The following is a 13,624-nucleotide window of genomic DNA, read 5'->3' on the forward strand; positions in this document are numbered from 1 at the left end:
TAAGAAGAAAGACATACGTACACGTACAAGTTTTGCTCTCAGGCGCCATTTGGGCATTCTTTCAGATAATGTATCTGTATCTCGAGCTGCTGTCACTCTGCTGTCAACTCTTTGTGCTTTTTCGGCCATGTGCCCGTGTCAATAAACTGTTGCTGTAGGTACTTAAAAAATATTTTGTGGCTTGGCCCAAGGTTCTGATCTTGCCTCAAAGTTTGATTCGCGTTCCTGTTTCCCCACAAATCTGCACAACAGCAAGCCATATGCCTAAAATAAAAGTTGTGATTCGTGGTGTGAGCCCCACTTTTACCCACAACAACGCATCATAGTTACAGCTGTGTGTTTTAAATCAGTCGTCATATTTATTTGCTTAAACAAATTCGTACATGCACTTAAACATACGAGTAGCTGATTAATTCATAATAAATTCCAGTTGATTGTTAGTCACAGTTGCCTTTGTGGCGCCCAACGTGGGGCGGCACAAGCACGTTTAGAGTTTGCGTTTATAAAAAATACGTTTTTACTTTTGCAGAAATTGGACGGAAAAATGTTTGAAATAAAAACAGTCCACATTAGACTGGAACTCTACTCGCAGTTAGTTTTACTAGCCATAGGCTGATATTTAAATAGTTATACGAGTGGTACATAAATAAAAATATATATAATTATTAGCAAATGCCCACACCACAGTCTTATAGATGCATGCCCAGGTCAATTGACAGCGGAATACAAAGAAAATATGAAAGTTGAACTTATGATATGATATTCTGATAGAATTGCGGCTTTGTCTGATGCTCCTTGATCACGTAGAAGCCCTTCGGCTTGCCATTGCCCGCAAAATATTTATGGAAGCTCTGCTTGTTTACCGCCTGTGCGGGCGCATAATATGTGGGAGATTTCTGTTTCAACGATTTCTTGTATTTGGATTTGCCGCTGCCCGCTGTAAAGGACTTCTCCATGGTATCGTTCTCCCAGGGTTTGCGCCATGTCGGTATCTTCTCAATGTCCAGCAGACGATTGCGATCCTCGGCCGTGACGTGCGCAAAATGCGGTTTCTTGTGCAGCGCCTGCTTCAAGACGGGCAGATTCCAATGATAGATACGGCCTGGTCGTCCATTCGAGCTGAACGGAAACGAGACCTGAAATGCGTCATGTATATTGATTAGATGGGCGTATACCAATAACAATTCAATTAACATTTCAAGTAACAGAAACGAAAACAAGACCTGATGAGATGCCTTTCCCAATAACATTTTGATTAACATTAACAATATCGTTTAAATTAACTTTAACAGTAATAGTAACAGTTACAGAAACGAGAACTGCAAAACGACATGGCAGTACATTGACATTTAAATTAACAGTAACAGTAATGTTTACAGAAACGAGCCATGCAATGCGTCATGCATATTGATTAGACGCGTCTGGCAATAACAGTAACAGTAATATTAACATTAATATTGGCCATATCCACGGCTTTTGGGGCCGCCGCCATAAATTAGTCAACGAGTGTCTCTAACAAATTGCATTTTTAATTGAAGTTGGTTAATGGCCATGGCTTGCATATTTATTTTCAGCTAGAGCCGTGAGAGCGTAATAATTTTTATGCCTGCCGCATCCAACAACATTGACATTGACACAGCTACAACAACAACAACAACAACAACAACAACAACAGCAACTGCAACTGCAACTGCAATGGCATCTGCTGTGCGTATATAAATAGCTGAGACTGTGGAGTGCCTGTCACTGGCATTGCCACTGCCACAGCCTTTGCTACTGCTACTGCCACAACAGTGTCTGGAAGCTGTGCCCGAAGTTGGTAAGTCGGTCGCCAGTTGAACGTGCATGTGCGCTCCAACTATTTATACCCTGTACCCATTTGCAATTGCAATATAAATATAGTTATATCGGTTTTGTGCCAAGCTATGTAATGGACAGAAGGAGGTATTTCAAACTGCATAACATCTTGAATAGCATCAAACTATAGATTGATAGGAAATTCAATTTGATTTTTTTCGAAATCAGAGTTCCCAAAATCAATATAAATCGACATTAAGGCTAGCTGTCTTGTAGAATGTACGAACTAAATAGGTTCGATTTAAATATGTAGCTAATTCTAATGGGACCAAAGATTATTAAGAAATCATATTCCAGAAGAAACAGCTAGCTCACTGCTGAGCACAGGGTATCTATTGGTCGGGCAGCCTTGACTGGTGCACTCTTACTTATGTGTTGTCTATATGGGTGAGCCTTGACTGCGGCAGTCGACGAAATGCAATGGCCCAAATGGGTAATCCATTTTCTGTTTGGCCTCTATATGTAACTTTGTCTATATAAAACTGGGTGTGTGTGCGTATGTGTGTGTGTGTGTGTGCGTGTATTTGAGTTGGTTTTTTGCAATTTGTTTTGTGCACATGCGCGCGCGATGCTTATCATCAGTTGGCCAGACCAGACCGGGCCCGTCCAGACCAGGCCCGACCAGGCCGAGGCAAGAGCTATTAGAGCCCGTTCTTTACATTGTTTTTCTACTCGCTCGCAAAGTGAAAAGGGGTATATAGGGTTAGTGCAATGTTCGTCTTGCTTGGTTTTATCTTCATCGGATAAAATAATACAATGTATAGCTTTCATAGTCCTCCTTTCAAAATCGACCCAAAAATGTTCTCAATGTATTAAATACATTCCAGAGTTTTAGAGATAGGTTAATAAATTTAGAGCTGAAGATATTCTGTTGCTTTAATTCAAGAAAATCCGCATCATCCATAGTTATGCAGATAGAATTATCCATATTTTAATGAGCTACTTTAATTGGAAAGATTCGAAAATATTTGCCTGGAAAATCAAAAGAAATTTAGCTCTCACTAAATTAAGCAAATAGTTGTGTGAACGGGTATTGGGCAGTCGGTTATATCCGACTGCAACATTCTGCTTGTGTTTTGTTGTTTTTTTTTTTTTTTTTCTGATTGCTTTGGTGTAACCTAATGGAATCCCGTTTACCTTTTTCCCGTTAGTTTTCAACGCCAACGCCTCGCTTGCCGCTGGAGTCGCCGGAGACTTTGGTGCGTTGTCGTGGACGCTGTTGCTCATTTGATGCGGCAACTGCGGCTGTTGCTGTTGCTGCCCCTTTGTTGCCACATCCAGCGCATTCCGTATGCTGTTGGGCGCTGTATAGTAGTGCAGATTTGGCGGCAATTTGATGATGAACATGTGTGAATCATCCCGCGATGCGTGACGTCGTGACTCAACCGCCAAGCGTTTCCGGTTGTGGCTATTGGGCGCCTTCACCTTCATGAAGCCCATTTTGCTGCAAGTGCAGCACAGATAGAACCAGACGCAGAGCGACAAAGAGATTAATACGGAGAAAGAGTGTTATATATAGAGTTTAGCAGAAGTGTGTCGGTTAGGGGATTGTCTCATAATATAATTTATGGCCGCACAGACACGCCAGCAACAACAACAACAACAACAACAGCTGCAGCAACAACTGACGTGCAACAGTTTTGTTGTTGTTCTTGTTCTTTGGCACTAGACACGTTGCATTAATTAAGCCCAAAATGAGCGTTACGCCCCCCTTCTACCCCGACATCCCGCCCCCGTTACGATACTCACTTGAGCAGCTTCTTGTTGAGTCCATGTGCGCCTCTTGTCAGTTGTTTTTGTTGCTTTGCGCCGGACAAAGGAGCTGGCACCACATCGCTCTGACTGGCACGCAGCTGCAACTGCTGCTGTTGGTATTTGTCCTGCCTCTTGATTTTATACATATGCGCGGCATCCTTGGCAGTCGCTGGCGTTGGCATTGCCAATGACTTGGGTGGGGAGTTGGCACCGCTACCGCTCCCGCTGCCCTCAGCCTGAGCCGCTGCAGCCAGGCAAAGCAAGCAGCATAAACTGCAAAATGAAACAACTTTTATGGTCTGTCTTTCTTTCTTTTTTTTTCTTATTCTTTTATATGCCAGTATTTTTGGATTTTATGTGCGAAATTCTATAAGGGATTAAGCCGCCTGCGGTTGGGGGGCGAATCCAACTCTCTCAGGTTCAGGGTCAATCAAGCGTCAGCGGCTTCCACATTCGATTGGCCCTGTAATCCCAGTCAAGAGCCAAGTGAATGCATTTTGAGCTGAATTCAAGTAGCGGCCATTCTTTGAAATTGTAAACCCAACACGAACGAACGACCAAACGGCCCAGCTGACAATTGGCCAAAGGGTGCTGGCTAGAGATGTGCGCGTGTCGTGCTTTTCTAACAACACACAAAGCGAACACGAAATACAATTCGAAAAGAGCCTTCGCTTACATAGATGTTTAATCTATTATTTTCATATTTCTGTGTTTAGTCGCCACATGCACGAAATTGGATTTTCTGCACACGAAAATATCGTGTTAACTTGTGTGTGATCGTGTCACGAAGAAAATCACGATATGCGCTCAACTCTAGTGCATGCTACAAAGTTCTGATGCTGTTGTTGTTCTTGTTGCTATTGCCCACCAATAATAGGGAAGAAAGCGCAAAGAAAATCGGCTAAAAATGCAAATGAGCACGTACACACACACACACACACACACACACACAAACATAAACTAGAGTCAATTACAATGTAATATGTGTGTAAAGTGAAAAGTTGGGGAAACGGCCATAGACGAAAGTCACATACGCTACGGTTCAGTGGAAAAGCATACGATGACACACGGGGTGTGAGAGAATTCCTCTTGAAAGAAACAACAACAACAAGAAGAAGAAGAAGACATTCATAAGAGTTTTATAATGTAACGGACTGGCAGAGTGCTCCAGAAAATCGTTAGGCTGTGCCAATCGATGTCGTCTCGGCGCAAAGTTATTGACCGACTAAGCAGTTGGCCATTTTAAAGGCCGATGGCAACACTGGCAACAAATTATACTGGACACATGCTTATGTATGTATTATGTATGCTTATGTATTGACGAAGTTTTATGCATCAAATGTAACCGAAGGCGACCACAGCGAAGCGACGTGCCTGGCATTTGGCAGTGGGTCCCAAGACAAGACTCAGCCTGAAGACTCTCACACACATAATGCATGCAACGTTCTAAGCACAAAGAAAAATATCAAAACAAGTCGTCTATTTAGCATGCCGTAGTTTAAATACCCTTACATTAATTTTATGTTTGAAGTAAATTGCAATTTGAATAACAAATTCTCGCTTATTAACAATTTGGCAAAAACCAATAGGGAGCGTTGCCAGAAAGTACACTGCTTATGGAGCAGCAAGAATATACTATCTTATGAATGCCAATGATGTATTTAAGTATTTAATTGCAATTCGATTATATTTATAAATGCAGTGCAATCGGTACCGAAAGCGCTGCCAGAAATTAGTTTACACAGTTTACAGAGCAGCCAGACTATAGACTTCCATAAATCTATGCATTTTATTGAAGTCAAACAGAAACCTTGCCAGATATTGAACCGCTAGACAAAATGGTTTAGAAACTTATCGGAAGCCTTGCCAGAAATTTCGCTGTTGACAGAGCAGCCAGACTGTTAACTTGTCCGAATGCGCAAAGCATATTTTTAATGTATTACAAACTAAGTTACGAAGCCAAACTACCCTTAAAAGAGCATAAAAATACTTTGATCGAAGCTGGCATAAATTGTGAGTCAAGAACCAATGCGCCCCCCAGGCGGGATTAGAAGCTGCCGCCGCTGATGGATGCTTGAGCAGGGGCAAGCCGTAGTTAGTGCAAAATCGTTGACTCTCCAGCCCTGGGCATATGGCACGCCAATATGCACTGCCAAATGCCAGCCCAGCAGTCAAATCAAAAAGCATTCCAATCGACACGTATTTAGCACAGACCACCAATCATACCCAATCCAGAGCTGTGGTTCGTTTTCGTGGACTGAGCTGGGGTCCAGTTGTGGTCCAACAACGCACAGATAAATGGCAAAATAATCGAATGCAGCTCCTTTTTTTGAGCGCGCGCGGCAGACAGCATATGTGGCATATGTGAATTATTAATGTAACCAGCACAAAGGAGCCCCCGGGCAATAACCACAACAACATGAACATGAACAACAGCAGCAAAAACAACCGAAAACAACGAACAACACAAACTTTGCGTGTTCGAAAAGACAAATTTTAAAGGGCTGCGTGTCAAAATTGAACAGATTTTGTGGCCAAACAGCAGACACAACTCAGCAGATTGGCTTTTCAATTCCACACACAATAAAAAGTCAGAGACAACAGTTATCTGTGGTGGGCTAACGCACAATAAATACCCTGGAATGCCATTACCTGAAGTGTCATTTCAATAGGAACTATCTGATATAAAAGTTTCTTTCATTTCCATTTATTTTTATATAACTATTTATTTTTCTTCTAAGAAAAATGTTTCATAAATAGTTTTTCATATATGTACATACATAAGGTACATACGTATTTCTTATATATTTGTTTTACCTGTTATTTTTGTTGTCGAAATTGAATATTGTGTTTTAACCATGTTTAGCATTGATTTAAAGGCCTTGGTTCAACTGTCCAAGTCCACGGAGGACCCATTGATCAAACACAAGCGCATAAATTGCGGCAAGGTGAGGTAAGTTCCGAACAGGATCGGCTAAAGAATATCTGCTCTATTTAAAACTTCCGCCAGCTATATGCTTTGTTATGCAGTGCAGAATGGCTTTCTGACCATAAGGCAGGCGAAACGCATAACCAGTCGGTCGCGCTCTAGTCGCCAGCCAAGGCGTCAACGCATACTGCGGCGTTCCAGCCAAACCTGGATCGAGTGCGTCAGCGATGCTAGCAGCCAGACGAGCTTCGGTCGGACGTGCAATGTGGAAACACATTTTCCACTGGTTATCGATGTGGAGAGCCAAACGCCGGTGTTGCACAATTCGCATGCCGCCGTGGACACGCTGGATCTGAGCCTCAGGATATCCAGACACCAGCAGACCACCACACGGTTCTTTCAGTCCACCAGCTGTCAGACAAAGCGCCTCACACAGGAGGAGCGCGCCACACAAATCGCAGTGAAACTCAAGACTAGGTTGACGCAATCTGAGCCAAGTACCATGCCCACCAACATGTCCAGCAGCACACAGACCATAGACACTGCAGTGCAGCAGCGGGACAGCTTTACACAGACGACCCAGTCTGAGGACGAGGAAGAGCTGCTAAAGCCGCACGAGCGGCTATTTCAAGTGCTATTAAGATCTCTGAATTGTCAGAGCAACTTGCTCCTGAATGGCATGGCGTCCATCAATCAGCTGGTAGAATTCAAGGAGCTCGAACTGCAAAAGCAACGCCTAGAGGCGGAAGCCCAAGTAAAGGCACAGGCAGCTGCCAAGCTGCAAAAACTTAAGCAGCTGCAGGCCAGAAGGTAAGCCAAGTATAGACGCAAATTAAATACACATCCAGCTGATAAGCCGACGCTCTGCTTTCACAGAGCTCAGCGGCACAGCAAGCACCAGCATTGCGCCAGGAACAAGATAAGGGCAAGGCCAGCAGCTGAACCAAGGCAGCCAGAGAAGCAGACACAAACCACGCAGGCACACACCCAGACAGAGCAACCGGACACAGAGTAGGTGTCATCAATAACATTGCTCATAATACCCTAAAATACACTATAAACTATATACTTTTATAGCTGCCGCAGCTCACAAACGGAGCAGCTGGCAGAACGGGTCGTCCGCTTGGCGGTGGCTGCCACGCAAACGGATCGGATCAAAGGATTCTCTTGGCTGCGGTGCAGTAGCTGAAACTGTATTCAGTATTTACTTACCATAGCCAGCGCCAGCTTGTTGCCGCATATGCTCTTGTTACCATTGTTGTCATTGTTATTGTTCTTGTTGCACTCATTTTCATTAACATAAGCTGTTACGTGTTTTTTTTATATTTTTTTTGCTTTTGTTGCTCAAATTTGTATGCTTAGCGCATCGTTTGGTGGCGCCAAAGTTGCAGCAGGCATTTAATGCGCAAGCTGTTAAATTAACGTATCTGATGGTCGCTATGTTAACTGAATGTCTGTTATGAATCACAGTTTTAGAATATATGCACTTCTGTTAGCCGCAGACACGTCCGCACGCGATAAAATCTCGCCAAACACTGAATGGGCAGCGGCCACGGCCAGGGCCAAAGTGGCCAATGTTTTGGCTTCGGGTTTGAGTTTGGGGATCGGCAGCGACGGCGACTGCAACTTCGGTTTTTGTTTACGTCGCGTCGTTGTTCGTTGTTGCTTCTGCTGCTGCTGCTGCTGATGTTGTTGTTGTTTTTGTTTTTGGTGTTGTCGGTATGCAAAAAGCCAACAAACAACAATAAGAAAGTCACGCTTGACGACTGTGACTGCGACTTGGCCAGAGTCTAGGCTGGACAGTAGAGCCACAAAAAAAAGTATGCAAGTTCGATACGGTGTGGTGAGGTGAGGTGGTGGGGGTGGCATACACAAAAGAATAAAGCATGGCTGCTGAAAAGCTATGGCTCGGGCGTGGTGTGAACGTGAGACAACTTTGGAGGAGATTGAGTCCTGCTCTTGCCACTCACTTGGCCGCTGATTGATTGTTATCACGTACATATACGCCCTCTGCCGACAAATAAATACAAGAAAGAACAGTTATCTTTAGGTTAGCGAAGATTAAATACTCTTGCAGGCAAGTACATATATAAATTGCAATGCCTAGCCAAACAACGGTACTATCTTCTTCTATTCTTCTTCTGGCCAATAGTTCGTGAAGGACTTGTGTAAATATGTTATAACACTCGAATGTTAATAGAATGTGGCTCATATCTTAAGTACACCTTACCGTTCAAATGAAATCCAGCACGACAGACGCTTATCAAGAAAATATATGTATACCTGATCAGCTCGGGAAGGACTCACTGTATGACAAAATTATAAGACTTCATGCAAGTGCATGGATAAAAAAGGGTTGTACTTTAATTGAGATTTATTTATGGCCTGACCAAAGCCAAAGACAAAGAGCGCTTCATAATAATGAGCCAAACACGCGCAGTGGTTCACTCGACCTGGCAATATTTGGACAGCAGCAGGCAATTGAAAAGTCCAATTGTTGTTGTGGTTGTTGCTATTATTGTTGTGTGGTGGCAGGCTCTGGCACTTCAGCAGCCGCTGCACAAAGGCACCGGGCAACGGTGCGGAATCAGGTTTGGGTTAAAAATTGGGCGGGCACTCGGCCAGCTCGTTATTGTCAAATTGTTAGCCAAGCGCTGGGGCAGTGTTGCCAACTGTCGCTACAAAAAAGTAGCTAAATGCAATGTTCACAATAGCTGCAAACAGTAAAATTACATTAGCAAGGTGGCCCATAGAACACAATTCACAATGCGAAAGCGGAGTTTTCTTTGAAGTAGTTGAGTGCATTACTTTAGAGATTAAATCAGTAATTAAGCAAAACGTTAAATTGACCTCTAATCAGGCGACAAACAGCGTTGCAAGCAATAGTAAAATTTAGCTGGATAATAGCTGAATGCGCAGCACTGTTGCTGAGGCTGTGTTCTCAGCGTGCGCGCGTGTGTGTGTGTGTGGCTGGGTGGGTGCCGCTATAAGCAGACTTTGACATGGCAACTGTCTGTCGCTGGCCTGGAATGCACTACAGTTGCATTCACACAGAAAATTGAATTGAATTGGACCAGGCTAAGGACTAGGCCCGCACTAAGGTTAAGTGGCATCTTGGCCAGTCTATGCTCTGGACAATTTGGCTCGGCCAACAAATTGCTTTGGCCTGCTGCTGCAGTGACGCCCAACAGCATAGCCAGACGTGGTCATGTTTGCTGGAATTACGCTAGTTTAGTTCAATTATGATTTGCACATTTCATGCCCAACTCCAAAACCAAGTCAAAACTTTCACTTGGCACAGCCGAACAATGGCGCAGACATAAAAAACAAATGAAAAAAAAAACAAAATGGCGCAGACAAGCCGCCAGAGACCCCGAAAAAAGGAAGAACAGAAATACAGCTAGAAATGGGCAGAGCATCCTTCCGGTCTTGCGCCGAATGATTGAGCTGGACAGCCAAAAAAAAAAAAAGAGATATAGAAAAAATACAGAAATAAAGAAATGCCATTCGTGTTGAGGCCCGACATTAAGTATAAAAAGAAAATACCATTTTGTTGGTATGCACACAGTTTTCCAAGGGGAACGTCATGCATTGTCATTAACAACTGACCATAAACAAGACATAAAATACACAGCTAAGAATGCGCACTCTTTCTATGGGAGTTCATGACTAAAAAATACCCAGTGCACCTTGGCTGACTCTGCAAGACAAACATATATTATTTTTAATTCTTAAAGTGACGAGAACATACACTAATAATGCAATTTTTTAGTATATAAAAACATCTAAAGAAAAGAATTTAAAATTAAATCTTTCCAAAGAATATTTTTGTATAGATTATTTTATAATTAAAATATTTAATTTTACTATGCAAAAATTAAGGTTTTCACTTCTGAATCGTAAAATTTCTAATTGACGAAAGACTAATATACCATTTGCAAAACTATAATTCTTCGCTTGCCACCCAGTTTTAGTCTATTCTACACATTGATTTATGATTACAGGGTATTTAAGGCATGCAGCAGTGAATGCTGTCGCAAGTACTGAACGTTTAGTTGCAAATTTTAACAAGAGGCTGCCAATGATTAATGTCAATAAAACGCAAACTCAGCTTGAAAATGCTAGAAGTCATCTTGAGAGTAGGAAGCGTTGGCTTAGCCAACATTTGGGTCATGAACCTGCACGTACTCAGCCTGTACACAGAATCGAGGACACCGAGCTGCTCCTCGAGCGTCGTGTGGGTGCAATGGTTCAATTGGTGTCAGACTTGGTCAATGGCGGCGAAACAGGCCGGCTGGGAAACACGATAAATTGTTAATGACCGGGATGCTGATGATGATTGGCAGCGATTTGTTCTCGTTGTTGCTTGTCGAGGGAAAATCTCTGGCACGCCTACACGCCTACACGTACCGCACATTAGCTGGGCGCTTTAATGAGGCATTTAAAAGCGCATTGCTTGCACCTGTTGAGCTCCGGCAGTGACCAGCAACAAGAGCCATGTCAGTTGACAAATGCATTGACATGTCACGCGCGGAATGTCCAGCGGTTGTCGTCGGCCATGCGGCGCCTGGCATCTGGATACACAGCAAATAATGCATTGGAATTTCGAAAATTTTACAAATGAATAGATCAAAATGTTAAATGAATTTTGTAATTCATGTACGACTTGCCCGGGAAAAGATTTTGAACAACTTGTTGCAGGGTTTGAAGCAGCGTCTATTTGGTTTAATCCCAAAGATATGCACTGTGTCTATAAGTATATATGTAATTGCAAATGCACATTAGGTAAATGCCCCGTCACCTGGGCTGGGGTTCCATGCACAACCAGCGGCGTCAGGCGCTTGAGATGGAAAATTCCAGACTGACGCAGCGACTGTGCCGTGACAGGAAAAACCTTTGGCTGTGAAAAGTGTATGAGGCATGCGACACAGCGACTTAAAAGTGCGCGCAATTGTCAACTCGCAGGCAATTTGGCACATTCCTGGCCGCTTCAGTGTTAAACTGGGACGCACAGCTTAAATTCTTGACGAATGCAATTTAGTTAACGGCTATGCTATATTTAAGCCATATTTGGCGGGATTCTGTCAAATGCTTAAGAATGCAGCGCGCGCTTGAGTGACGGCCGTCAATCAAGCATCCTAAGTTGAAGTGTTGACGCATTGTCAAATTATGTTTGGATATGAAAGCAATGCAATTAGCTGCACATGAAACTCGCAGAGAGTGCAATTTACAATGTTCATTTGCTCCATAATGTACTTACATACATACACACTGATGGGGGCAAGCAGCTCTGGCGTTGCCAGATAGACGTTGATGAGCATCTAAGCGATAGTATCGATGCTTGCTCTTTTTGTTCGATAACATGCCTTCGATTGTAAACAAACGCACTGCAACATCACTATCGAATAGTTGCAAAGTGAAGTGAAAATTGTGGAAAGAAAAATTAAAGAAAACTTTCTGGAGGATGGCCTCGCTAGAACCAACGCAAAATAAAACATGGGATCTGTCGCTGTACGAGCTGCAGCGCAAGCCGCAAGAAATAATAACAGATAGCACAGAAATTGCCGTCTCACCGCGCAGTTTGCACAGCGAGTTAATGTGCCCCATTTGCCTGGACATGCTGAAGAAAACAATGACGACCAAAGAGTGTTTGCATCGCTTCTGCTCGGACTGCATTGTGACCGCACTGCGTTCGGGTAACAAGGAGTGTCCCACTTGCCGCAAGAAGCTCGTCTCGAAACGCTCGCTGCGCGCTGATCCCAACTTTGATTTGCTCATCTCAAAAATCTATCCCAGCCGCGAGGAATACGAGGCCTCCCAAGAGAAAATAATGGCCAAATTCAATCCAACACAATCACAAAAAGCGCTTGTCAACTCCATCAACGAGGGCATCAAACTACAGTCACAAAATCGGCCGCAACGTTTTCGCACCAACAAGGGTGGCGGCGGTGGGCCTGCTGGTGGTGGTGGCGGTGGCGGTGGGGGTAATAATAGTGGCGGTGTTGGCGCTGCCAATGCCACTCGTGCCGGAGCTAATGCAGTGCATGCCCATGATACCGCTTCCAATGACAGCAACAGCAATACAAATGGCAATGATCGCGAGCAACGTGATGCGCCTCAAGCAACAGCTGTTGGAGCAACACCTGGACCAACAGCTGCAGCTCCTGCAACGCCAATGACACCCAGCACACCCACGGCTGCAACATCGGCGGGTACTTCGGGCGCCAGCACTTCATCAAGTCGCATGCAAGTGGATGATGCATCGAATCCGCCATCAGTGCGCAGCACCCCATCCCCGGTCCCATCGAATTCGAGCAGTACAAAGCCCAAACGCGCCATGTCTGTGATGACCTCGGAACGCTCCGAAGAATCTGAGTCGGACTCACAAATGGATTGCCGCACCGAAGGCGATTCAAATATCGATACCGAGGGCGAGGGCAACGGCGAGCTGGGTATTAATGATGAGATCGAGCTGGTATTCAAGCCGCATCCCACAGAGATGTCCGCAGATAATCAGCTAATCAGAGCGCTCAAGGACAACTGCATACGGTACATAAAGACAACAGCAAATGCCACCGTGGACCATCTCAGCAAGTATCTAGCGATACGTTTAACTCTGGATTTAGGTGCCGATCTGCCAGAAGCCTGCCGGTTGCTCAACTTTTGCATCTACGTCGCACCGCAGCCACAGCAGTTGGTCATATTGAATGGCAACCAGACGCTGCATCAGGTCAATGATAAATTCTGGAAGGTAAGTCAAACATTTGCCAACTTTTGGGGTAATAACTAAAACTGCATTTAAACCCACTTCGCAGGTTAACAAGCCCATGGAAATGTATTATTCGTGGAAGAAAACATAAAGGGTTCCGTCTCCTAGTTCAAGGCATTTTAGTTTTTAACATTTATTTCCATCATCGAAATATATATGTTTATAGGTTTACCCTTACAATTTATGTGCTTCACAAGAATATATATACATATATAGAAATACAACATATGGACGCGATGCTTGTACGGCTGCAATGTGTACAAAAGTATTTTCAGGAGGAACTTCTATATCTTGTACCAGTCGATCTATAGGAA

General features: G+C 43.8%; 3 protein-coding genes across 4 annotated transcripts; 2 read left to right on the plus strand and 1 right to left on the minus strand.

Moving 5' to 3' along the window:
• Nucleotides 1–337: 337 nt before the first annotated feature.
• LOC6633217 (uncharacterized) lies at nt 338–8,096 on the minus strand. Its single transcript, XM_032433680.2, has 4 exons — nt 7,754–8,096; nt 3,607–3,885; nt 2,995–3,301; nt 338–1,136 (listed from the first exon to the last, which is right to left on the minus strand). Exons 1-4 carry the CDS (start codon nt 7,840–7,842, stop codon nt 750–752), a joined length of 1,062 nt encoding a protein of 353 aa, XP_032289571.1. The 5' UTR covers nt 7,843–8,096; the 3' UTR covers nt 338–749.
• On the plus strand, nt 6,373–7,866 carry LOC6633218 (uncharacterized). Of its 2 annotated transcripts, none has more exons than XM_002055947.4 (4): nt 6,373–6,565; nt 6,623–7,351; nt 7,418–7,552; nt 7,619–7,866. In XM_002055947.4, the coding sequence occupies exons 1-4, from the start codon at nt 6,471–6,473 to the stop codon at nt 7,728–7,730; spliced, it is 1,071 nt and encodes a 356-aa protein (XP_002055983.1). In that variant the 5' UTR covers nt 6,373–6,470; the 3' UTR covers nt 7,731–7,866. The 2 variants fall into 2 exon arrangements, with proteins under 2 accessions (XP_002055983.1, XP_032289570.1); XM_032433679.2 differs by having other exon boundaries at nt 6,383–6,560.
• Nucleotides 8,097–11,919: 3,823 nt separating the features above from the next.
• Sce (E3 ubiquitin-protein ligase Sce) lies at nt 11,920–13,534 on the plus strand. Its single transcript, XM_002055948.4, has 2 exons — nt 11,920–13,292; nt 13,357–13,534. The coding sequence occupies exons 1-2, from the start codon at nt 12,006–12,008 to the stop codon at nt 13,399–13,401; spliced, it is 1,332 nt and encodes a 443-aa protein (XP_002055984.1). The 5' UTR covers nt 11,920–12,005; the 3' UTR covers nt 13,402–13,534.
• Nucleotides 13,535–13,624: the final 90 nt, after the last annotated feature.

The sequence above is a fragment of the Drosophila virilis genome, chromosome 2, assembly GCF_030788295.1.
Source record: "Drosophila virilis strain 15010-1051.87 chromosome 2, Dvir_AGI_RSII-ME, whole genome shotgun sequence".
NCBI classification, from domain to species: Eukaryota; Metazoa; Arthropoda; class Insecta; order Diptera; family Drosophilidae; genus Drosophila; species Drosophila virilis.